Raw genomic sequence first — 26,480 nt, 5'->3', positions numbered from 1 at the left:
TTATTCATATGTTTTTATTGTTTCCTTGTAATACATATCAATCAAATTTTTTTTGAATGGTCTGTTTTTTCGCTTTCAAAAAAGTTCAATTTTTGAATTATTTTATATTGTTTATTTAATTGTCTGACGGTTACTATCCAATTTTTAAAATGATTTATTTTTAGTCATATATATGAACAACTAAAAGTTAATTTTTTACTTTTTAAAATATTAAAATCCCCTAATGACATTCAGACACGTGGATTGTCATGTCTATCACATCGGACTGTATATGTGATTCAAGTTTAACAAATTTATCTCTTTCCGATCACTCGCATAATCAAACTCTTGGCATTGTTGCATTCTTGTTTTCTAATCACTCATTCATAAAAACTTAATGCCACTTTTCTTAAATCTATCAAATGGAAAACTTCTCACAAAACACTATAGCACTAAACTTTGTTTCAGTACTGTCCATGAAGAATGAGCCCATGGTCAACATGTTCAAGATGGTCGAGGTTTCAGGCCTCAAAAAAGTTTATGGGATGCAGTGAACGATAGTCAGCGAAAATGCTGAATGAAATTTTCTCTACAATCACAATGGAACATGGATCTATCATCTGCTTAGTTCAAGAAACTTCACTCTGTATTACCCAAGATTTTTTCACGGAAATGTTTGATCTGCCAATAGTGGGGATTACAATTTTATCAATTCTTCTGGAAGGTAACTCTGCTCATTGGATGTAGAAGTTCTCACTATCCAGCTCTCCTCACACTGCTGTCACAAGCCAAAAGAAAGATATGAAGGTAGAGTATAGGCTGTTGGCAGATATTGTGGTCAAGCCGTTGTTGGCCAAAGCATTAGCTTTTGATAAGGTTACAACAGAGAAATTTTTTTTCATGGACACCATTACTTCCAAGTTGGCTGTCAACTGGTATCTTTTTCAAGACTATCACAGTTATGGTGAAGAATGAAGGTCAATCACTGGGATTTGATGTACCTATCTACTATGTATTGAAATAATTAAAGGTAAAAGTGGTGGATGTTGTGAAACTTCACAAAGTAAATTTGTTGGACTTGAATTCTATAGAGTCGTACCGAGTAAAGAATACGCCAACAGGTCCTGAGCTGTTGGCAGACAAGATTGAGATAGGTGAGGACAAGAAGAAGAGGAAGTCTCCAAGTCGGCTAGGACACCGGCTAAGGAAATCAAACAAAAATTGAACTTCTCTTCAGATTCTGAGGATGATAGAGAGAATATTCTTTTTAATCAAGCTTTATCTGACAAAAAAAAAACGGACAAAGAGGCCCAAAAGCAAGACAATAAATTCAATTACGCATATCAGCACTCCTTTGGTCCTGCCTCAATCCCAGGCGTTCTTATTTCCTCTATGTTAAAGGTATCACAATTTTTGAGAGTGATACCTCTTCTAATCTTTTTGGGATACCTCTGATCGATCCCAAGTCAAAAAGAAAGGAAATCCTTCTTATGCCAGCTCAAAAATTGTCCAATGTGCAAATTGGTATCAACCTAACTATGGATCAGGTCAATCAAAATGCCAAAGAGAAAATGATAGGGTTTGAACATTGGGTAGACTTCTGGACCATTGTACCTTTTGTTGTAATCCGGAAGGAAAAATGGTTAAGAAAGATGCTTCCCTTGAACAGAATATGCTCAAATGGGCAAAGACTCGAGTTATCTCTGAAGTCTCAAACGTGTAGATTTCATCAAGATGGAGCTGAAAGAAAGTCTTTTGCGCTTCTACATTCAACAAAGAAGTGTGAATTTATTGGCTCACAACCCAACTTCCAAAGATGATGCAACCATAATAAGCCTACTTGATATTAATGCACTGTGTTGGTCCATGAAAGTCAAGTTGAAGCGACAAGAATATGAGCGGTCAAAAGATGAAGAGGAAGAAGGAATTTCTACAGTTTCTGAACTCGGAGGACATAATAGTAATAAACAAACCGCTAAAGAAGTTCCAGCTGGAGAATATGTTGCTCAGGATGATGTTGAAATGACTGAAAAAGAAACTCAAGTCGGAGGCTCAAAGGCTCAGGCTGAAGAAGAAATTGTAATAAAATATCATATTTTGACTGCTGATTAGAACATTAGGAAAAATTTGCTACAGATCCATCTCAATGTTCTCATCTCCAAATCCAAATTCACAAGATCTCCCAGAGGTTCCCCTAATCTCTATGGATGAAATTGTTAGATATTGTCACAATTTGACCTTGATCAATCCAAAATGGATCCCTTCTCCCCCATTCTTTAAGACCAAACCATTGGGATGGAAGGAGTTCATAAAGAACCAGAGCTTACCATTTAATAAATTCCAACTTCCCGTCCGGCACAAAAATTCAAGAAGAGCAAACTCTTTCTCTTGAGAAGTTTACTGGCTCGCAGATGGTTGTTTATAGTGCATAACAGTCATAGAAGTATATGGTGGCTGAACGACGACTCGAAGATCCACAAATTCCAGCCCTTGTCTCAACTTCTGATCCGGAAGAAGAAATCTTTTTTTATTCCTCTTCTCCATCAGCTACAGCTCCAATAAGGCTCTCCTATTCTTGAAGAAGATTATCCGTATGATAAAAATAAAAATTTATTTCTAAGTTCGATGATAATTACTCCAAGGTGCTACTAGATCAAGTTCACATGCAAATCAAGAATCTCCCCACAACCATCAACAATGTCGAGGCCAAGCAGTTTTCTCATACTGTCGCCTTTGACAATTTTTGGAGAAATGTTCTACCTGATCTTTGTTCTTTGAACAAGAACTTCATGCTTCTCACCACTGATCTAGCCACAACCAAGCTTCATACTGAAAATTTGGGCATAAATCTATAAAGTCAAATAACTTGATCTCAACAGCTCATGGACGCCTGGTTCGATCATCTCCAAACTACCATTGGCAGTTAGTTGTAAGAAATTCTTTGTCATATATAACGTGGTGATGCCAAAAAAGAAAAAGTAATAAATTAAAGAAAGCTAGAAGAGCATAAAAGACATGTTGACATGGCTAAATTTGAGGAAGGCAAGAGGCGATATGAAGAAGATGTGAGGAGAAGGGGTGGAGGCAATGGCGATTCGAACATTAGAAGATGATTTTGTTTTGACCTTGTAGGAATAATAGGCTTTTAAATTTTTACTCACTCGTAAAATTTTCATTTCATTATCTAATGGAATACAACTTGTTTTTACTTAAATCTCATTTATGATATCTTTTTTGTAAATATTTGTATAGTTTTGAAGCTTGATTTTGTCATCACCAAAAATAGAAAAATTGTTAGAATATTTCTATTACCCTCTTAAGTTTTGGTGATCGACAAAATAAAACAAAATCGATTTGTTTTAGGATCTAGCTATTCTCTTTTATGTAAAACATATTTTTTAGACTACTTGATAAATTCAGCCATTTCAAGTTGTTTAGGAGTTCCAGCCGTTATGTCAAGAAGTCAAACAACTGTATTTATTGAGTTCCAACTGTAAAAAAAATCATATGAAAAATCTGACCGGTCTAAAAATACAATGTAGCACAAAGATTCAAATCGTATTATTCCGACCGCATTACAAACTGAAATTTTTAGCATTTCAAGGAGTATATTGCAAGTCAATTCGTTCAAAAAAATGTTGTAAATAGAAATATTACACAATATCCCACCAACACCCGAAGTGACAAAAAGTTACTTATTTTGTCTACGGTTTGTCAGCTTTTCAAATAGCACAGACTTAAAGTTGTAAAAGCAAGAAGAACATTTAATGATACATATGACGATTGAAAATGATTCGTTCATATGATCAGGAATCAGTACATATGATCGTTGAAAATCAAATATGATAGTTAGAGCTTTTCAATTATAAATATGCAGAACATTCAAAGTGAAGAACACCATAAACTCTGAACAATCAAGTCTTTCGGCCGCTGAATTAACAAATTCTACAGTCTACATATTTTCATATCGCTTGAGCATACTTACCAACTTACATTTCAGACTGCTCAATCAAAGCACACGCTTACCAGATTAATTCAGATCTTCAAGTTTTTTGACCGTTTCTTGTTAAACTGCCAACAATTTATTTATCTCTAGCCAAACTAGATTGTTTCCACATTTACTCTATTTTAAAGTGATTCAGTAAAGGTTGTCGTTCAAGAATAGTTCTTAACATTTTAAAATAATATTAAGAACAATTTAAAGTTCAAAGAATTTTTAAAAAGTTTATTCACTCCCTTTAAACTCTAACTCAACTCTAACTCGATCCTAACAGAAATTATTGTATACCATTTTTTAAGCTAAATATTTTTAAATAATGATTTATACTTCAAAATATTCTGCGTATACTAGAGTAGGATCGGGTCGGAACCCGTCTCATAATCCTCCTGCCCAATTCCTACCCCGATAAAGTTCTGAAATTTTTTTTATCCTGATCCTGTACCCGACAATATTGAGACCAGAATATTCGAGATCCCGAAAGCTCGAGTTTCGATAAATATAAAGCTAAAAACAACAATGTTTTCCTTTCACTCTTCTAAGTTTAGGCTAAAAGAGGAAAATTTGATGATAAACTCTATTTTATTTTGTATAATTTTATTTTTATTATAGTATTTATCTATGTGAATTTTTTATTTAGATGAATTAGTTAACTATTTCATTTACAGTAGGTCTCTTGTGAGTCGCTCTCACGAATCTTTATCTTTTAGATGAGTCAATCATGCTCATATTTTTAATAATAAATAATATTTTTGGCATAAAAAGTAATATTTTTTTATTGATGACCCAAATAATAGATACGAATTGATTCGTGAGAAAGTTTTATAAAAGTTTTTGTGTTTAATTTAAATTTTAAAATCGTCATCTATGGGCTAACCTATTTTAAATGTATTAGTCAATATCTATATTCTAATATAATTTTATTTAAAATTTAAATTTTCTAAATCGATATGTTAATAATATTATAATATTTTTTTTAAAAAAATTTATTAAAATAATGGACATTATTTTCTTTCTGGACTACAAACTCAACTCTTCTAGATTTAAGAAATTTGGAGGTGAGAAAAGTAAAAATTGAGAGCCCACTGTGTTAGTCAAGTGGGCCAAAGCCCAAGTGTTAATAATTATATTAATAATACTATTTCGAGTTAAAACTGAAATCCCATGTGTATCGATTTTTTCCTCATCTTTCTCTTGACATTGATCGGGACGAGACAAATCCCGAAAAATCAGGTCGGAAAAAATTTGGGACAGAAGTGCGGTGGGATACTGGATGGATCGGGATACTTATTATATTATTAAGTATGAGAAATACCACTAATATCATTTTAAATTATAAAGTACTATATTTTTATTTAATAAAAAATATATTTTAGTTTATTTTCTTATCACTTGTCATATCCACTATCGAAAATTTGTAAAACTAATAAAATATTTTCTTTCATTTTTATACCAACTTTTGAATTAATTATATCATTCCTAATATAAAAATTATTATAAGAAATCATTAAATTAAAATTAAAATTAAAATTATAACACACATGGATACAACGTGGGCAAAATATCGCTAGTCTAATTGAAGTCTTATCTCACATTCCTACAACGACCAAACAAATAATCCCCTTATTTTTTTAAAAAATAAAAATAAAAAATTGAAGAGCGAAAATGCAAGACTATTAAAATAAAAAATACTTGATTCATACTCCAATATTAGAATTTCAGTCAAACCTAAAATGTTGGACTTTTTTTTGGAGCTGAATTCAAATCCTCATTGTATTTGATAATTTATGAATCATTCATGAGCTTTAATATAATAATATAATATAATTATATATTAAATAATATATATTTTAAGTAGAGAAGTAAACGATTTAAACCAAACCAAATAGTATCAGACTTGAGCTTGGTTCGTTTAAGATTGATAAAGGCTCGAGCTCGGCTCGAATTAACTTTTATCATAATGCTCGAGCTCGATTGGTCTTGAAATTACTAAGCTCGCGAAAAGCTCAAGCTCGGCTCGTTAAAAGCTCGTTTATTATGTTAATCAAGCCGAGTTCGAGCTTAGTTCATTAATAGCTCGTTTATCTGTTTAACAAGCCTGACTTGAGCTTGAAGCTTGAGCTCGGCTCGTTTTCGAGCTTGTAAAGCATACTATTGAGTATTGAGCTCGAGATTGAGTTTGTTAAAAATTAAATATATCTATGAACTAATTTTAAATTTGACTTAAAAGTTTAAATTCACTCATAAATAATCAAAACGAAAAACATAACAACTAAAAATATATAAACGAGCCGAGCTCGAGCTCGAGCTTACGATCTACCTAAACAAGCCGAGCTCGAGCTCGCGAGCCTATTAACGAACATGTTTTTTAGCTCACAAGCCGAATATCTTTAGGCTTGAGCTTGGTTTGAGAGCTCGAGATTGGCTTGATATGATTAACAAACGAACTCAAACGAGATTTTTATCAATCCGAGCTCCGAATAGCTCGCGAACGGTTCGATTCGTTTACATCCCTAATTTTATGCCTTACTTGTCAAATAATAGTTCAAATAACTCCCGAACGTGCTCAATTTTTTCAATTTGATCAAGTTCAAATCTAAGCTTTAAAATTTTTTTTTTTTCATATTCGCCTCGGTTCGACCCTCTATATAAATTAATGGGAGCCCCACGATTTTAAAATTGCATCTTTGGATTTACTAATGATCAAGTAATGAGAGCCACTTTGACTTTGATCGTTTGATGCATGAATAATTGCCGCTTATCCCATATATCTATCTCATTCATTTCCCACAAGATCATAGAAGCATTCCTCAAAATATAACTCCTTAATCATGGAATTCCAGCCAATTCCATTTCTCTAATTAAGCCTACACTTTCTTTTCCCTATGTCAACAATTTTAATATAAAAATATACTTCGTAGACAAGCTCAAATGTTTGGAAGTAACAAATCCACATAAAATTATATAAAGCTCTCTCATTTGAAAGAGATTTGAGTTCGATCATAAATAATATATAGAGACAAAAAACCATGTAATAATAATTTTAAAAAATTCACACTAATTTATAGCCAAATTCTTTCAATCCGAAAAATTAAATATAATGTGAAATTAAGTGTAATTGATTATATTTATTGTTTTTTTTTATTGATGATTTTATACAGTTCTTACTTTGTCATGCAAATTATTGATAGTGTTGATAAATTTAAATTTGAGTAGGTGAAATACAAATGCAAATTTTTTCATTCATCTTATGTAAAGTATTAAATTTAACAAGTTTAGATCCTACCATCAATTTGTTTAGGTTGAGTTTAGATATATGTACTTGATTTGGACGAAGGAATTTAATTTAAAATGTATTTCTAATAATACACGTCTTGAATATATTGAAATCCACCATATTATCATTAAACTTGATTCACTTGATATATAGTTGATTTATATTAGCTTAGAATTTTGTCTATCAAAATAAGTTAATGAATCGAAAAATCACGGATATGAAATCTTCACGTACATAATACATATAAACTTATCAGTAACTTATGGATTGATTTGATAATTAATCATCAATAATTTATGTATCAACTTCAAATTTAATTCTAAATCAATAATGATACCTCAGAAAGAGCTCGGGTCATCCTTAGACTCAAGCACGGTAAGAGAGACCGCGAGCCCAGAGATGTTCCTAGGGAACAAAGAGAAGACCAGGTGAAATCCAGTTCAGATAAAAAAAGAATACATTGATTAAACCATCTCCGTACATGCATCCACCCGGGACGCCAATTAGACTACTACATATTTGGGCTCCTAGCCTAGTCCGAGCAACATAAGAAAACCAAGATAATTGATCCGAGACCCTGTCCACAGGCCGGAATCTCCTCTGTGTTCTCACATCGTGGTCAATACCCGAGCATCTCAGGATAGCACCGATTCTGGGCCCAGAAATATTGGTCACCGTGCCTCGAAATTATTAGCATGTCAATCTGCATATGCGGTCTGGGTCGATGTGACAAAGCTAGGGGCGAAATGTGTTGTCTATTGTGACAGTGTCTGGAGACAAGGCATGACCAGACGTCTGATAATGAGAATTGATTGGACACCGAAAACAATTTAATCATTAACTCTTCTCCAACAAATACCGAGATTTGCTCGATCATTAGGGGTATTTACTAAACATTTTCACAAGCACACACTCTATACACACCATATGACATTCTCTTTTTCTCTGCGAGAATACTTGTCTGATTTGAACGTCAGAGTGATCATGCTGAAAACCTTTCCGGCATCTCACTAAAGTTTTTTTTTTTTTCATTGTTCAAATCATCCAGCTCGGGCTGACCGGGAAGGAACACCATGTTACGTGACAAATTACTCACTCAGCTGACCCAATTTACCTTAATCACATCAAATAATTTTTTGAGGAGATTATAAATCAGTAATTTTAATAATATCTTAATAATCTCTTCAAATGAAATTTGGTCCAATCTTAAATAGTAGCGGTATTCCTTTTTTAGCTGGGTAGTGATAGGCACGCACGTCTAGGAGCTCAACATCTCTGTCATACAAACACGTACACACATGATTATGGTTCTATGTATATCGTTCTCTCTCACATCGTAGAATTTATGTCTTTTAATATTCTTCCGATTGTTCATAATATCTTCGGAATCCACCTTTTTCTTCTTCCTTGAAATTTATGTTGGTGTTTTTTGTTGTGTGATTATACTGGATCCGTTTGATTTATTCTCAAGTGGGCTCGAGGACTGGTGTCTTTCAAGGATAAAAAGGTGACTGTTTCAATGACATTCCCATGCTTGTACTTTGTTATGCGTGTTTGGCTGTATATATAATTTGATTTATTCGTCGAATGGTTTGCCGTGTTATGTGTTTGCGTCAGTGTTGATGCTTTTTAAATGTAAAAAAATTGAATCTTGATCGAGGGAAGAAACCGTTTTTCATTTTGGAAATGTGGTCATGTATTGGGGACTTACATTTTTGAGTTTTGTTATGTGCATGTGGAAATGCAATGGCCTTTATTGATGGATCCTGCAATTGCAATAAAAGTTTGTTTGTTTTTATCTGTACAAGTTATGAGATTCTGTTTTCATGATCAATGGCCTGGTTCCGATAGATTCGAAAAGCCTACACAATCAGATGTCCAAAGAGAAACGAAATGGACACAGTTTCTTATGTCATGTAATTTATTGATTTTTCTCCATTCCAGTAAGCGAGGAGGTAGTTATAGGTGCGAAGTGGATGTAGTCTCTCTGCCTGTCTTCTTGATCAATATGGATTTCAGGCGATTGTGGTCGCTACATGAATTTAAGGAATTGTCATTTTAGGTGTTTGATCAAAACCGTTTATCGCACAGTTGGGACACTGTAACAATCACATTGTTAGTTTGTCTATCATTGGTAGCTGGGAAAGTTTGACCTTTACCCAAATAAAATGTGAAATGGCTGCACTTTCTGTGTCTTGTGGAGTTTTATTTAGCTGTTAAGACATAAAATTGAAGGTTGCAGGACTTACGTAGATACACGTGGAACATTTTGTCGGCACAAAGTTGTAATTGGGAGTAATAGTTTTTCAGTCTGCACAAAGCGTGAAGTGGTCTAAAGGGTAGTTTAGTCTTCTTCCTGCATATGGAATGGGCTTATATGCTGCTGCATTGGACATACTTATGGCACATTCAATATTATTGTGGTCATCTACAATCAAATCCCCGACCGAGATAGATTTTCTTCTATCTGGGAATTTCAGCCCTTGCTTGGGGCAGCCATTTTCATAGGCTAGAAACTCTTCTCGTTTTAACAGTTCCTTTTAGGTTGTGTAATTTGTGATGTGTCCCAACGGAACAGTTTGCTTGGTTGTTAGGTGATTTCTGTGAGAACTACAGAGAATATCCTAGTAACTTGGAACTGATTATTGCATTGGGTTATAGGGACCTAGACTATTGCTCTTGATTTCTTTTGGATATATATCGATCTTCTAATTTTATGTCGCACGTTTACTTTAATAAGTCCTATATATATGGTGCCACACATTTCATTCACACCGTCTCATGTCCTGCATTTATATGTCAAAACCTGTATGTTTCTACTTATTTTACCATTTTGTCTTTTCTTTTTGGTTGTGACTACTTGGTTAATAACTACTGAACATATTCCTTGTCTTGTTTCAGATCAATTTTCGAGATTGGATAGTTTGAGAAAAGCTGAGAGGACATTATGTCCGTATCAATAAAAGATTTGGATCCAGCTTTCCAAGGGGCAGGACAGAAGGCGTATCCTAATGTTACTATATCAAACTTGTCCACTTGTTATTGTGCCCCATCATTGTTTTTTAAAAAACTCACTTTTCATTATGATTTAAGTAGAGGATGTTACACGATAGAGGTTTAGATTCCTAACATAGATAATCTTAGCTGTAATATTAATGCTACATGTGCAATTTCTCATTGTTTATCAAGATTCTTTACATGTTTGCTTTCTTAACTTACTCTAGTGGCATCGAGATATGGAGAATTGAAAATTTCAATCCTGTTGCAATTCCAAAATCTTCACACGGAAAGTTTTTCACCGGAGATTCATATGTGATTTTAAAGGTAATTTTTGAGTTTTCTATTATAACAGTTGCATTTTGTACCTATGTTGATTCAGCGGTAGAGGACAATAAGCCAACTTTAGAGGAAATGTGGAGCATTTCTATTTTCATCCGCTCTTCTTATATTACATGTTTCGTTTTTTAATTGTTGCCTTTTTGTTGGGAATTTTAAGCTAGGTTGCATATTGTGGGTTCTGGAGTACTTTATACGATTGTGTGTGGCTGCACATTATATAGTAGCTGCTATCTATGATCCATGGACTTTCTGTTCATCATTCATGTTCAATTTACTTTTTCCAGCAATATCCTTTAGAACTTCAGGTGTCCCCAGTAGCTATCTTCTTGATATTCTTTAGACAGTTGCTTATAGATAATCGTGGAACAAGTATGCTATACAAGATACTTAATGGGGTGGGCTGAACTAGTCAGCTGTTAAGCTCAATACATCTGTCATTTCCATTTCGATCCAATAAAACAATTCGGAATCGGTTTAATCCAGTGAGACTGGTTACAAACCGGTAACTTTTACTGAACTAGAATACAAAAGACCGTTCATTTGATATATTTTGGCGAATATTGCGCAGTTGCCGAACTATAGTTATTCAATTGCTCCTCCTCTGTTCTGCTGTTTATATTTGTGTTGCGCTCGCCATGCTCCAGAAAACAAGAGTTTTACTTGCTTAAAACCTGTAATGTACAATAAAGGGAATTAACGTATTTTATTGTACTCACTACGAGTCATTTGCCACACTTCTGTTTGACAGAACCCATAACTTAGTTATGATTCTATTGATCCCTTTCCCAAGTATGTTCACACAGGCAGTGTCCGTCAAAGTTCAATTTGCATATTCAAATGCCAGTGTATCATTCCATTCCAATATCGCTGATGTCTTGATTGTATTATTTTCTGTAAACTGTTGAAGTATTTGTTGCATTTTAACATTTGAAACTGTTTTCTTTAGACCACTACCACAAAAAATGGTGCTCTGCGTCATGATATTCATTATTGGCTAGGTAAAGATACCAGTCAGGTATGTCTCCATGCTACAACTTTTTTAAAGTAATGGTGATTTTGGATTTTATTATCTGATTGTCTAAATTTTTTTCCTTATGTAGGACGAAGCCGGTACTGCAGCTATTAAAACCGTTGAGTTAGATGCAGCACTTGGAGGACGCGCTGTTCAATATCGTGAAGTACAAGGCCATGAAACTGAGAAGTTCCTTTCTTTTTTTAAGCCATGTATAATACCTCAAGAAGGTGGAGTTGCCTCAGGTTTTAATCATGTTGTGGCCGAAGCGCACCAAACTCGTTTGTTTGAATGCAAAGGAAAGCACGTCGTTCATGTAAAAGAGGCAAGTTTGTTCGTCTTTCTCATAAACTTCTCATACACAATCGTAATAGAGAACTTTTTGTTATTATCTTTTTATATGGTTGGACAGGTCCCTTTTGCCCGAGCCTCTCTCAATCATGACAATATCTTTATTCTTGATACGGAGTCTAAAATTTTTCAATTTAATGGTTCCAACTCATCCATTCAAGAGAGGGCGAAAGCGCTGGAGGTTGTTCAATATGTTAAAGATACTTATCACGATGGAAAATGTGAAATAGCAGCTATTGGTAATTTTTACTACTGATTAGGTGTTCCGAAGTTGGTGGCCAAATGATTGTTAACTTTTGCTGCCTTTTCTTTTACCCACAGAAGATGGAAAATTAATGGCAGATGCTGATAGTGGAGAATTTTGGGGATTCTTTGGCGGCTTTGCTCCACTTCCAAAGAAAACAACTACCAATGAGTGCAAAAATTCAGATGTGACTTCTCCTAAGCTTTTCTGGTATCTAGTATCTTCCACCCAGCACGTATTCTATTTAATCTCGTGTTCGTTGTACCGATTAGTATGACATGTTGAACATTTAGTGAATAATTTTAAGGATTTCTGGAACCGGAAAGTCCAATTTAAACTAGAAGGATTCAGAAACATTTCTTTTTCTCAAATTTGTCTAATTTCGCCACATTTCATAGACAACATAAATTAAATTTTGTTATATACTGCTATCGATATTTATGATATATAAACCCATGAAAACAATTGATTAGTCTTTATTATTCCAAGCATTGAGAATGGAGAAGCAGTACATGTGGAGGCTGATTCTTTGACAAGGGAGTTACTGGACTCATATAAATGCTATTTGGTTGACTGTGGGACTGAAGCCTTTGTTTGGATGGGGCGAAATACGTCTCTTGCAACGAGGAAAGCTGCAAGCAAAGCTGTTGATGTAAGTCCTGCCCATTATAAGTAAAACTCTTTTGCTTTTTAAAATATAGGAATTATTTTGTGCTTGAATATAGTAATTAAAATAAGGGTGTGGAATGATTACAATTTGGATTTCAATTGTTTGGGCCCAATCATCTTTATGATGTGGGGGAAATGATCCTCAGATAATGAAATTTTATCACTTATTGTCACCCTCTGTTAGAACCTTCAAACCTAGCAGGAATTATGAAATTGGGTCATAAATGGTACTCTTAACTTTTGAAATCTAAATACTTACAATCTCTACTGTCAGATGCTCGATGTAATTTTCAGTATAGCTTTCACGTGCATTTAGGGGGGTGACTGTAAGTGTTTAAATTTCATATATTTGGGGGTCATTTCCATGACATCATAAAGAAGGACCCAAAATATTTTTTGTCCAAACAATAGGAACCAAAATTGTAAGTATCTCCATTCAAAAACTAAAAATAAAAATTGCAAGTATTTATTTTTTTAAAAAATTTCTTTAAAGAGAAGTTTGAGCAGAAGTAATTAGATGCTATATTTAACTTCGTGATGGCTTTTATAAGTATTTTCTTAAACGTAAAAAGCCAACCAATCCATTTCTCATTGTTTTTGAAATGTAAAGTGGTAAAAATAACATCCTAGTCCAATTGTACTTGTCCTTCTTATCAGTTGCTTAACAATAACATTCTTACTATAGGAAGTAGTACTGCGCGGTCTTGATAGATCCAAATGTCACATAATCAGTGTTATTGAGGGTTTTGAGACAGTGTTATTCCGCTCGAAATTTGATTCGTGGCCCCGTTCAAACAATGTATCTGTGTCTGAGGAAGGTAGAGGGAAGGTCGCAGGTCAGGATTGCACGTGGCATTGTTGTGCTAACTTTTGAATCTAATTTACTACACACACACACACACATATATAAATCCTTGGAATTACCCTGATTTTGATTTTGCATTGTCTTCAAGGTCTTATCATTGTCTTTATGTTTATGTTTTTAGCACTTTTAAAGCGCCAAGGGGTAAATGTAAAGGGTCTTCTGAAATCAGAATCTCCAAAGGAAGACCATAGGCTATATATAGACTGCACAGGCGATTTACAGGTGATAATCTAACAGCTGCATATCTGTTGCTGTATATAGTTTGTAAAAAATTAGCATCTCTTTTAGTTTTGTGCACATTAATATTCTTATACTAGGTGAAATTGCAAATGAATATTGTTAATGGAAAGATGGTTAGAAAATAGGCGTCCTTATTTTTTTGTTAAAATGTGATAATTTAGGACTAACTATTGATCAAAGAAACTACAATTTAGTTGTGTTTGAATTTATTGAAGTTTGATTATTAGTACAGAATGAAAAATGTACATTTTGTTTGTTGTTTGATAGTCTTCTCTCTTAAAGTACTACTGAATAACGTTAGGTTTTTTTTTTCTCATTCCCTACAATAGGTTTGGCGTGTGAATGGTGAAAATAAGAGTTTTCTTCCAGCTTCCGATCAGTCAAAATTTTACAGCGGAGATTGCTATATCTTTCACTATTCTTATCCTGGAGAAGGAAAGGAGGACCATCTCATTGGGACATGGTTTGGGAAGCAAAGTGTAGAGGTGACGTCTTAATTTCTTTCTTGATGTTTGAATATAAAGTGAGTTTATTTAGCCGACTATAGGTTTACATTTAAAATATAGGAAAAGTCATTCTTTTGCGAGTTTTATAGTCAACTCGGAGGAGATATCGAAAGTTAGCCTAAACTTGCTTAAGAAAATGCACTCTCGTCTGTTATTTTCCTTGAGAATTCTCATATACTCCCTGAAGTGGAGAAAAACAACAAATAAAGGAAAATCTCATTGTAAATTGTAAGCTTATGCTTTTCAAGGAATTCTGGAAAATTTGTTGCCCAGGTTACCTGTTACTGATAAAAAAACCAACAGCATTTACATTTTCCACGTTCAAAAGTAGTTTCCTTCCGTGATCAGAATATCACAATAATTTTTCCAAAGCTATCATCTTTAGTAATTTTTTTGAAGGCATGCGTTGTCTATTTGAAAAACTCATTGGATATTATTCATGAGTTACTGATAATATTACTCACGATACATAGATAGATAGAGAAGGTGCAACTTTACAGGCGAGCAAGATGGTGGAGTCTTTGAAGTTTTTACCCACTCAGGTACATTGGTTTCCTTGATCACTCCATTTCTAGTTTTTTCTAATGCGAAATTACATCTTGATTATTATATTGACAGATATTTACTCTTTATTTCTAGGCTTGCATCTATGAAGGAAATGAACCGATCCAGTTCTTCGCCATTTTTCAGAGTTTCATTGTCTTCAAGGTTTGAGAGGGCAAAAATATGAAAAGATACGAAATTTCTTTTACTTCGTTCTATATCATAGGAAATGAAATATTTTGTCGTCATGTCACAGGGTGGTCTTAGTGAAGGATTCAAGAATCACATGGCCGTGAATGAACTTCCTGATAATACATTTGCAGAGGATGGGCTAGCATTATTTCGAGTTCAGGGTAGCGGGCCTGATAATATGCAAGCGATTCAAGTTGAACTAGTATGCTGCCAATTTATACAAAAAATATATCCTGGAATTTATTTTTCATAATCTTTTATAACCTGCTTATTTTGTATATTCATACAACAGAGAGTGTTAATTCGTTATTCATTTGATCCAGGTGGCATCATCATTGAACTCGTCGTACTGTTACATACTACTCAGTGGGTCCTTGGTCTTTACCTGGTCTGGAAGTATTACGTCTCCTGAAGACCAGGAACTCGTCGAGAGGCTGTTGGATCTCATAAAGGTTTGATAGCTGTGTTGATCTTTTTTCTTTAATCAATGATCAATAAAGTAAAAAATTTCATAAATCAAAAGTATGTACAAAATACACTGGGCAAAACCAGTTATTGATCTTTTATTTTAAGTGTCGCACACTAAATTTAATCGAATTTCTGCAGTAATGAGATTTAATTTGTAGTCATGTCATCCTTTTTTGGGAGGATATAAAAGCAATATTATTTGATGGTTTGTAGAATTTCTGTATCATACCAAGGGTGACCAAACCAAATTCTAATAACCAAATAAACCTAGCTAATTCTTCGAGCTAAGCGGACTGATAATAAACCTCTGATTTTCGAACTAATCGAACCAACCAAATTTTTTATTGAAACTAAACTAAGCGAATTGTACTTCTACACAAGTCCAACTTTCATAAAAAACCAAATTAATAGAACCAGAATAGAGAATAATCACAATAGCTGAACTTTCCGAATTGAATGTGTGGAAACAAAATTTTCCCCATAAGTTTTATTTGGTTGCTTCGGATTTGAAGAAAGATAGCCGCAACCATACTAAACTCACCGGTTTTTAAAAAATTAAAAAACAAGTTGCCAAAATGATAGAACCTAACTACTGGTCGGTTAGCAGTTAAATTGAACATCTGTTCTACGCTATATCTTAACACATATTAGGTAATTGATTTAGTAACTGTGATCATGCATTTATTCCCTGAAATTCGATGTTGAATTTGTATGTTATGTCCTTTATTTGTCACACTTTGTCCCTGCAGCCAAATATGCAGCCTAAGCTGCAAAAAGAAGGTACAGAATCCGAGCAGTTTTGGGATTTGTTAGGTGGAAAATTGGAGTATTCGAGCCAAAAAATTGCAAGAGAAGCTGAAACCGACCCTCATCTGTTCTCATGTACTTTATTAAATGGTGTTGCATCTTTCTGTTACTGAACTTTATGTTTTCGAAGTTGTTTATTAATGCAAATTAATTAAACTAACATGTTTACTTTGTTTATTGTATTACTCTGCCGAATTTGCGCCTGATTTTCAGAAGAGCTCGAGGTGTGTATCTCTCGTATTTCTTTATCATCTTTTAGAAAAATGTGATTAGAACCTTATTACCATCCATCTACTCTCCATTAGAGTTGGGTGCCCAACATTATTTATGTGTGGCAAGATAATGTAATTTTCGGCATCTCTCATCTGACATCGATGTTTTCATGAAGAGTACACCAAAATTGTCATTTTCCTTGACAATGTTTCCTTCCATTCTCCACAAGTTGAAAATCCTGTACGACTTTGAATCATAATCTCTATTTCAGGTGACTGAGGTATACAATTTCAACCAAGACGATCTGATGACTGAGGATATATTCATTCTTCACTGCCACTCGGACATTTATGTCTGGGTCGGGCAACAGGTGCGGTCCACGAAAAAGATGAATGCCTTAAATATTGGGGAGGTATGATTCTTTTATTTGGTACAGACTTATTTTATCAAGTCTGGATCTTGGTCCTTTATGCTTTAAAACAATTTAACATTAACAGCTATTTCTCTCAACAGAAATTTTTGGAGCGGGATTTTCTTCTCGAGAAATTATCTCTACATACTCCAATTTATATAATAACAGAAGGTTCTGAGCCAACATTTTTTACTCGTTTTTTCTCGTGGGACTCTACAAAATCCATGGTGAGTTCACTTATTGAAATTTGAAAGGTTTAGAAGAAAACTTAGTAACTTGTGATTTTTACAGATGCATGGAGACTCTTTCCAAAGAAAACTTTCAGTTCTTTTGCATGGCATTTCAGCAATTTCAGTTGTAAGTTTCCTTTTCTTCTTAATGTGCAAGTTATTCACGTTCGTTATGCTTTCTTATTATTTTTCGTTTTGAATTTTCTTTTTCACGAACCATTGCTCAAATGGTTTTGCTTTATGAAAATGTTTTTACAGTTTTGTCGATTTATACACCACGTTTCAAGTCATCAGGCCATTCGAGATATTTTAAACGTCTGGCTATATTTTTTTATCCTAAGTTTTTTATTGTTTGAAACTGTAATGTTTTCAATTAAACGAATTTGGTCATAGAAGAAGTATATTTATCCATTCTCTTGTCAAAAGAAAACAGTTAGTGTCCCGACCTAAACACGGTGTCAAAATAATCTTTAGCCTGAATTTGAGCTCTTGATATGTGGTTTTACCCTAATTTCTTATATGGTTATATATCAATTTCTTGGTCAGCTTTTTTCCACAATTCCGCTTAATTTAAGAGACATCTCTCAAAACTAAGATGAGGGGGTGCTTGTTATCTGTAAAACATGGGGCATTGTATTTGTTTTAGCATATAAACCCCCAATTTTAGGCCAACAACATTCATTCATGCATCATATGCCAGTGTTGCCGCTGAGAACTGAACTTCGTGTGAAGTCACGTAGCGTGTCCCATTTTCACAATATCAGTGACCAAAATTGTTTCACGTTTAAAATGGAGGATCATATATGTTTTAGAAATAAATTTTAGGGACCAATATTTTATCCGTATGAAATGTTAATGTTTTACACGATGAGAAAGAGACATGGAGCAGATTCTTGTTATGCGTTGGATTATTTTCACTATTGCTTCATATATTTAAGTTTCCTTCTTTTACTTTTTGTGGTTTCGCACTACAGAAGTCTAAACGGAGAACAGCCATCTCCTATGGTGGGAGATTTGCTGCACCCGAAAAATCTCAGCGTTCTAGAAGTGTGTCATCATTTAGCCCTGATAAAGTTCGTGTAAGAGGCAGGTCTCCTGCGTTTAATGCTCTAGCCGCTAACTTTGAAAATACAAATGCAAGAAATATGTCAACTCCTCCTCCAATGGTGACAAGACTTTTTCCGAAATCCGGTAACCTGGATTCAGCAAAACCGACTTCAAGATCAGCAGCTATAGCTTTGATAAGTGCAGGTTTTGAACAACCTGCAACTGCTCGAGACTTCACCATTCCACGCTCTGTCAAAGGTACAATTACTCGGTTGGGTGGGATATATAAGCTACTAGCTGGGATATATAAGCAACTAGCTTAAAGAAGACATTATTAATATTGTCTTTGTAAAATGTTTGAGAAAAGTTTAGGAAATTTATGTTTGGATAGTGTTAAAAATGTTCTTCATATTTTCCTAAGAGAAGGTAAAGTTGAAGGCATAAATTCACAATTTTCAGCTTCTTAATTTGACTTTTTAAACACTGTTAAATTTGTAAAAACTGGAACGTTTTTTCTTTCCATTTGAAAAAACACTTTTAAATCCAAAAGTAACGTAAGGGCCTTCAAATTATGTGATAAGACAGATGTTTTGATATGTTAATCAAAATATTTCGTTTTGTGTTAAAGTGAGCCCCGAGTTACCCAACTCAAAATCTGAGACCAATGCCAACGAAAACTCTAAGGACTCGCCAAAACCGAAGCCAGAGACAATCCTAGAAGACATGAAGGAGGGTGAAGCTGAAGAGGACGAAGAACTTTCAGTATATCCGTATGAGCGTCTCACTACTACATCAACTGATCCTGTTGAAGATATTGACGTTACCAAGCGTGAGGTAAGTGCATATGAAGTTATTGACTTGACAATCCTATGTCGGTTAATGTTCGCCTCACCTTTGGAAATCATGTTTTACAGAAATATTTGTCCTCACAAGAATTCAAGGAGAAATTCGAGATGACTAAGGATGCTTTCTACAAGTTGCCTAAATGGAAACAGAATAAGCTCAAAGTGACACTCGAATTGTTTTAAATCTTTGCTGGGGGGTACCAACTCGATATGTCCAGCATCAATGCAACTTTAGCTGCTTTAGCATTGCCCCCGCCGAGGAATCCAGAGATAATTTTCAACTAGGATTTTTGTTTTCCAAGAACCAGTTTCTTGATTTTCCTTTTTATACCATGTTTGATTTGAGGTTACAGATTTGTTTTGCATGATTTCTCTTCATTTAACTTGTCTCAGGCGATTGATTTGGAGAGTTCTAGGAATCTTGATCAAGGAGAGTTTTTAGGGACAGTTCAATGGATGATGGAGAACTTGTACAAAAATGTATAAATCATTCATTATTTATTTTTTTCATTTCATGTAAAAATGTTTATATGATTTAATTTTATTTTTGAAGGAATTATGTGAATCTTTTTATTGAATTTAAATCTTGCGCCCGAATATGCTAAAACAGTCGAGCCAACTCTAACGTTATTCAATATATTATCGTTGCATCCTTATAGTTTCATCTCATTTTCGATTCAATCCCTAACTTTTTCAACTTGCCGATATAGTTCCTTCTTTTTATTTAACGTTGCCCAGTTAGGTACTCACCGTTAATTGGGACATTCATAAGTAACGGACCCTCCAAAAATAGAGTCCATTTAAAAGTCTTTTAGAAGAAAACCTCATTTAGACTCAAATCCCTAATTCTAAACCCACTTCCCAACCCCGATTTGAAACCTCGTAACCTAATATCACAATGGGAGTTTAGGGTTTTCAGTCTTAATTATGATTTTTTTTTCTGAAAGGTTTTTAGTTGGGCACGATTTTTAGAGGGGTGGCCAAAGCCGAAACTGTAACTGACATTCAAAGTTTTTTAGGATTGATATTACAGAAAGTTCACTAATGGATTTTATTCGATTGTTATACCATTAACGAAACTCACATAAAAGAACTTCAAGTTTGAATGGAGCAGAATGGGAACAAAGTTTCTAGACATTGAAACAAAAACTAGCAACACCTCAATGTTGATATTACCCACTGAAGGTAAATGTTTTAGCACATACAATGATGTCAAAAGGCGGTCTCAATAGTGTTCTTATGCAAGAAGGTTGGGTTATTACATACGCGTCAAAGCAACTTTGACCTTTTCAGAAAAATTATCCTACTTATAATCTCAAACTCGTTATGATAGTTTTTGCCTTAAATATATAGAGGTACTATCTGTATGCAGTTAAATGTGAAATCCTTACAAATCACCATAGCCTCAAGTGTTTGTGTAGGCTGAAGAAATTAAATACGAGGTAAAGAAAATGCATAAAGCTCTTGAAAGACTGCGATCTCACAATCAATTACCACCAAGTGATAAAGGTGTGGATGCCTTGAGTCGAAAGAGCACGAGAAAAAGAATTTTAACAACTCTTAAGACTCAACCTTCTCTGCAAGAGATCATCAAGATAAGTCATCCAAACTTGGAAAATCTTTAGATCTAGTCGAGAAAGGGAACATTTCTGAATTTTAGGTGGACGATGACAATATACTTTGGATGAGAGAACGATTATGTGTGCATGATACTGAAATCCTCTGGCGGGAAGTACTTTCAGAAGCACAAAAGTTCAAATTCTCAGTCCATCCCCAAAACACCAAATGTATTAAGACTTGAAAAGAAACTTTTGGTGGAACGAGACAAAGATAAGTGTGGCTGACTTCATTTCGAAATGTTTAGTGTGCCAACTAGTGGATGTCGAACATCAAAGACATGGAAGACTTCTACAACCATTGAAAATTTAGAAGTAAAAATGAGATCATATTTTCATAGATTTCATGGTAGAACTCCCTAGGACACGTCAAAGTTATGATGAAAAATTGGTAATCATGGATAAACTTACTATAATGCCCCAGATTCGACGACTGTCCTCACTGTACCAATACGAGTCTTTCCAGCGTGATTATGTCCTCACTCACACGCACCCTAGGAAACTTCTCAGGAGGTCACCCATCCCAGAATTCCCCCAAGTCATGCACGCTTAACTTTGGAGTTCTTATGTGATAAGCTACCAAAAAGAAGATGCATCTTATTGATATGAGTAGTACATATCAAATCTTTTAAGCCCTCTTCAACTGTACAGTCCATTATATTGAACAGTTTCAGAATCCCCCTCCTTCCGGTGTAAGATCGGTTCATTCATGTTCCCTCCGCCTAGAAGCCTGCCAGGAGCCGCTCATTGTCCCTGCAACTTCATGGCACCGGCGATCACCCCCCGCCCTCTTCGGCCCCGGGCCTCACACTTACTAAATCCACATATTTTTTACTTATTCACATTAATTATATCCTTGACAAATTGAAAACTTTGTACATTGACAACATTGTGCGGCTACATGAGGGTACTAATAAGCATTCTTTCAGTTTCAGATATGGATCCAAGATTTGTATCTATATTTTGGAAGAGCTTCAACAACCTATGAGCATAAGGTCACACTCCACATGATATACCATCCAAAAATGGATGGACATATAGAGAGGACCATACAACCTCTCGATGATACACTCTGAGCATGTGACATGAGTTGGAGTGAACTCTTACATATGATCGAGTTCGCCTACAATAATAGCTGGTACCATAACCGCATATGATTGGCACCGTATGAAGCTCTGTATTGAATAGAGATGACAATCGATCGGGTTTAAACTTGACCCCGCATCAAACCACCTTATTTGGGATAAGTTTAAACCAAGTAAAACATGTTATGGGTGGGTCTAAACTCGGTCAACGGGGCTAGAAGCGCGAGAATGATTTGAAAGATCCAAAACCAAAGACGGTGGTATTTGATAGCAACAACATAATGGTGGGCGGGTAACGCGTTTTAATAAACCCACCTTTTATACATAATAATTATTATTGTTTATGGTAATGATTTTCTCTCCCAATGGTGTGAATTCGCAGCCATGCCAACCCACTTATATTCTATATACATATATTGGTAGTGTATTATTGAGTGATTATCATTTATGCTGACAAATAAATCCCCAAACAGAGCCAAAGCTGAATAACTTAGAAATTGGCATCCACAAGCAATCAACCACTAAGAAACTAGAGAAACTTTAGTATCCAAAAGCCAGTAAACGTAAACTTCATGTATGATTATAAGTGTTAATTAATTAATTAAGGAGTTAGGCGATGCATGATGTATGTTTAAATCATTTTAAATATCTATATGTTTATTTTTATGTAATTTAAAATATTTTCTCGAGTTTTAACTTTTCAGGCAAATAGTCGATGCCGGACCGAGAAAGGAGATCAGAGACGATTGATATGCTAAAACTAAATGTTATATTTTTATTTTAAGCCAATAAATTATTTATTTAAAATGGTTTATGAAATTTTAGCATTTCAAGCTTAAATTTAATTTATCGAGTGAAATAAAAAATGTTAAGCATTTTAATTAGCAAAGTTTTAAAAGTAGGGGATTTAATTCCTTTCACTTGAGATATAATATTTTTATAATTATATTATGTTTTAATTAATTATTTTGGTTAGTATTTAATTTATTAGCCGAATATGATTTTAAGTATTTTTAAATATCATTTTTCAAAATTTTGGGATTTAATTATTGATCATGGCATTTAAATTATTAATAAAAGTTGTGATTTAATTTAAAATAAAGAGTTAATTTTTTTAAATATTAAAGTGGAACTAAAACCCTAATTAACTACATAACTCACGCCTCAGACTCCCGAAAACACAAAAGAACCGTGGGTTTTATAAACTTGTAGAATAGGGTTTTGGCCTTCACTTTTTGGGGCTTGAACATGTGTCTTGGGCTGGAAAAGGGCAAACCAGGGTCTTAAGTGGTGTCTAAGGGTCGAGTATAGAAATTGATTCGGTCTTGGTTCGAGTTGGAATCGGTAGGGAGTCGTGCAGAGCACATATGTGTCATAGTGTCTCTCTTTGGGCTGTTTTTATTCGATAGATTGATGTTCATGGTTTAAGGGGTTAGGTCATGGTTTGGGGATGGTTTAGGGCCTTGGACAGTAGGTTAGGATGTGGTTCACGTGTGGGTCGAGTCTCGAGTCGATTGGTACGTTCTAAGTAGTTCTATTTAATTCGGGAGTCGTTCCCGCCTGAATGCATGTTTTGGGGCTGTTTTGGTTATTAATTGAAGATTTTCTTGCAGCATGTCCGAGGACGACCCAACGAGGTCCATAATGTTCGTAAGTATGTATGACATGTAAAATAGTTATTTTGAGGTATGTGATTTGTATTGTGGCCAATTATGTTTATGGGTTTGGAAGCCGGAGAACGTGTCCGAGGACCTCTTCAACCTCTTCGGGGGAATTATATTATATGTCAGGGAATGGACATCCAGTACAAGGGCTGTGGTAATCCTTGCCGACCCCGTACTGTGGTTATTTTGTTCAAACGATTTATACTATAAGCCACTTGCATTGAACAGAACTCTACGCAAAATGATTTATGATTATGATTACGTATGACGAGCATGAAAATATGATTTTATGAAAATATTTATGCATCAAAAGTCGCGTTATACATATTTATGCTCATATTATGCTATGCACAAGCTATGTTTAAATTGCATGAATTTTTTTATTACATATTACTTGCTATTAACATTTTATGCATTGCTTAGTCATTAGACTCACTAGACTTGATCGATGCAGATGATTTAGATGAGGAGACAAGAGGTGGTGACGAGTGAGCAGGCTCGGACAAGTGGCAGTGCAAACCCGAGGACCTTGCAGATCATGATATTTTAATTATGCATGTTTTAAAACTGTTGGAATAATAATTTAGAAGTTTGACAAGTTGAGCGTGAAGAACTGAACAAGAAACTGATGTTAACTGAACTGACATTGTGTAACTGATAGTTGCCTAAACTGAAGATTAATGCGCAAAATATTAAAAGCAACTGAAGTGTTCGAAGCTAACTGAAGCTGTGTAGTCAACTGGACGATCACTTAAGATGATCAGTCTCACAACAATCAGTTAATCCTATTGGCTATAAAGAGTCAACTGATAAATCAGCTTGACACGTCATCAGTTAAGGAACGTAGCTATAAAGCGACAATTTGCACAAGATCAGACTGCAACTTATAGTGGGAACGCCGCAAATCAGAAAAGGTATTGTGTACGATTGACAGAAGAATGTTGACGTGTCTAATGGATATAAAAGTTTCAAGCATTCATTGTTACTGTTGGAAGTAAAGCCTATAAATAGCCGAGAAGATTATCTGAGAAAGAGTTATGAAGTTACCCAGTTATTGAATTATCCACAAGCTATCAGAGAAGACACAAAAAAACTATTATCTGTTACAAGAAACTCTTGCTTATTAGATTTATTCGTAGCTTTAAGGCTAACTTTAGAGCTTAAGCACAAACACTCATTGTTGTTATATTCGATCTCATTATAGATCAGTTGTGCTGAAAAATTACATCAGTTAAGTACTGATAAAACTGTATTGATACTAAGAGTTTCGGTTTTGGAGTGTTGAGTCCAAACTGAAGTGGGTTTGTACAAAGCGTTGTATAGATCAAAGTCTTTTAATAAATATCATATTCTTGAGATAGAAGAGGTGACTTAGGAGAGTCTGAAGTCTCCGAACATCAACAATCTTGCGTCCTTTATTCTCAGTTGTATTCTATCTGACATTCAGTTTATTTCCGCACTTTCATTAGTTAACTGATTGACATTGACAAACAAGATTCTCGAATTCAATTTATCACTCAACTGATTCACCCATCCAAAAGTTGTGAAAATTGTCAAGTGTTTATTCAACCCCCTTTCTAAACACTTTATCATACCCAACCGATTCTAACAAGTGGTATCAGAGTAGTTGAATATTGGTTCAGAATATTTCCATCATCACATCTGAATACCATGTCTTCCTTCAATAAAATTCTAATGTTCTCCAGAGAAGATTTTGATGATTGGAAGATAAGAATGCAAGCTCACTTATCTGCACAAGACGATGATATGTGGTACGTCATAACTGACAGACCAATGAGAATAGTGAAAGCAAATACTTTTGTTGCCATAAATGATGGTGCACCACACCGCATTGACAAACCGCGTGAAGAGTGGACTGCAGAAGATAAAAGAAAGCCAATTTGGATAATGTGGCCAAAGATATTCTGTACAAGACACTGGATAAAATTAATTTCAGTAAAATAAAGATGTGCAGAACAGCGAAAGAGATTTGGGAGAAACTGATCTAGCTGTGCGAATGAAATGAGCAGATAAAAGAAAATAAACTATCAGTTGCTGTTCAGAAGTTTGACAATATTAAAATGAAGACTTGAGAGTCCATGAACGAGTACGATGAAAAAGTCAGCAGCATTATAAATGAACTGAATGCACTTGGAAAAGTGTATTCAAACAAAGAAGTTGCACTGAAGGTGGTTAAAGGTCATCCCAAGGAATGGGATGTCAAGACCATGTCTATGAGAGAGTCAAAAGACCTTAATAAGGTTTAATTGCATGACTTATTTGATGATCTCAAAGCTTATGAGTTCGAGCTGCAGACAAGATAAGGAGAGTCTTCTACGCTAGCAGTTACAACTGCTCTTAGTGCTCACAAACTAGAACCAACTGGTTCAGTTGAGAAAACTGCATATCATTTAAGTAATGACGCAATGTCATTATTTGTGAAGAAATTTGGTAAATTCATGAGAAGGAACCAAGGTTCATTCCAATGACATTATCAGAAGAACAATTCTAAGGAAGAACCAAACTCTTGCTTTAACTGTGGAAAGCAAGGACACTTTATTGCCAACTGTCCAAAACCAAAGAAGGACAGTAAACATTCAGCTGAAAAAAGGAAGAAATTAGTTGAATACAAGATAAGAGATATGAATGATAAAAGATCATTCAAGAAGAAGCATGAAGTCCTGCTAGCTAAATAAAGCAAATCAAAATAGGCAGATACTGATAGTGAAAAGTCAGAATCAGAGAGCTCGAGCAGCTCCAGTGATGATGAAGAAGAAGTTAAGTGCTTGATGGCAAATGATGCAGAATTAGAGTCAACAAGTGAACATGTATTTGACTTCAGCTCTACTGATTTTACGCGAGAAGAACTCATTGCCACT

At 34.6% G+C, this 26,480-nt stretch overlaps 1 protein-coding gene across 1 annotated transcript; it reads left to right on the top strand.

Annotated features, from left to right (window-relative positions):
• The first annotated feature begins 10,071 nt into the window (after positions 1-10,071).
• On the top strand, positions 10,072-19,797 carry LOC140982477 (villin-4-like). Its single transcript, XM_073449003.1, has 22 exons — positions 10,072-10,256; positions 10,478-10,577; positions 11,539-11,607; positions 11,693-11,929; positions 12,017-12,194; positions 12,277-12,409; positions 12,689-12,851; positions 13,554-13,704; positions 13,855-13,955; positions 14,303-14,458; positions 14,953-15,021; positions 15,119-15,187; positions 15,279-15,416; positions 15,538-15,666; positions 16,432-16,579; positions 16,703-16,713; positions 16,974-17,114; positions 17,216-17,341; positions 17,406-17,471; positions 18,319-18,649; positions 19,020-19,225; positions 19,306-19,797. Exons 1-22 carry the CDS (start codon positions 10,201-10,203, stop codon positions 19,417-19,419), a joined length of 2,892 nt encoding a protein of 963 aa, XP_073305104.1. The 5' UTR covers positions 10,072-10,200; the 3' UTR covers positions 19,420-19,797.
• The last annotated feature ends 6,683 nt before the right edge of the window (positions 19,798-26,480 follow it).

Source organism: Primulina huaijiensis, chromosome 1 (genome assembly GCF_012295235.1).
Source record: "Primulina huaijiensis isolate GDHJ02 chromosome 1, ASM1229523v2, whole genome shotgun sequence".
Taxonomy (NCBI): domain Eukaryota; kingdom Viridiplantae; phylum Streptophyta; class Magnoliopsida; order Lamiales; family Gesneriaceae; genus Primulina; species Primulina huaijiensis.
Note: the sequence above shows the minus strand (reverse complement) of the source record. Positions and strands in the feature narration are given on the sequence as shown.

Coding starts and splice junctions, on each gene's coding strand:
- LOC140982477 (XM_073449003.1), top strand. CDS start 10,201: ATGTCCGTATCAATAAAAGATTTGGATCCAGCTTTCCAAGGGGCAGGA. Junction 10,257..10,477: donor CAAGGGGCAGGACAGAAGGC/GTATCCTAATGT, acceptor AACTTACTCTAG/TGGCATCGAGATATGGAGAA. Junction 17,342..17,405: donor GGGACTCTACAAAATCCATG/GTGAGTTCACTT, acceptor TGATTTTTACAG/ATGCATGGAGACTCTTTCCA.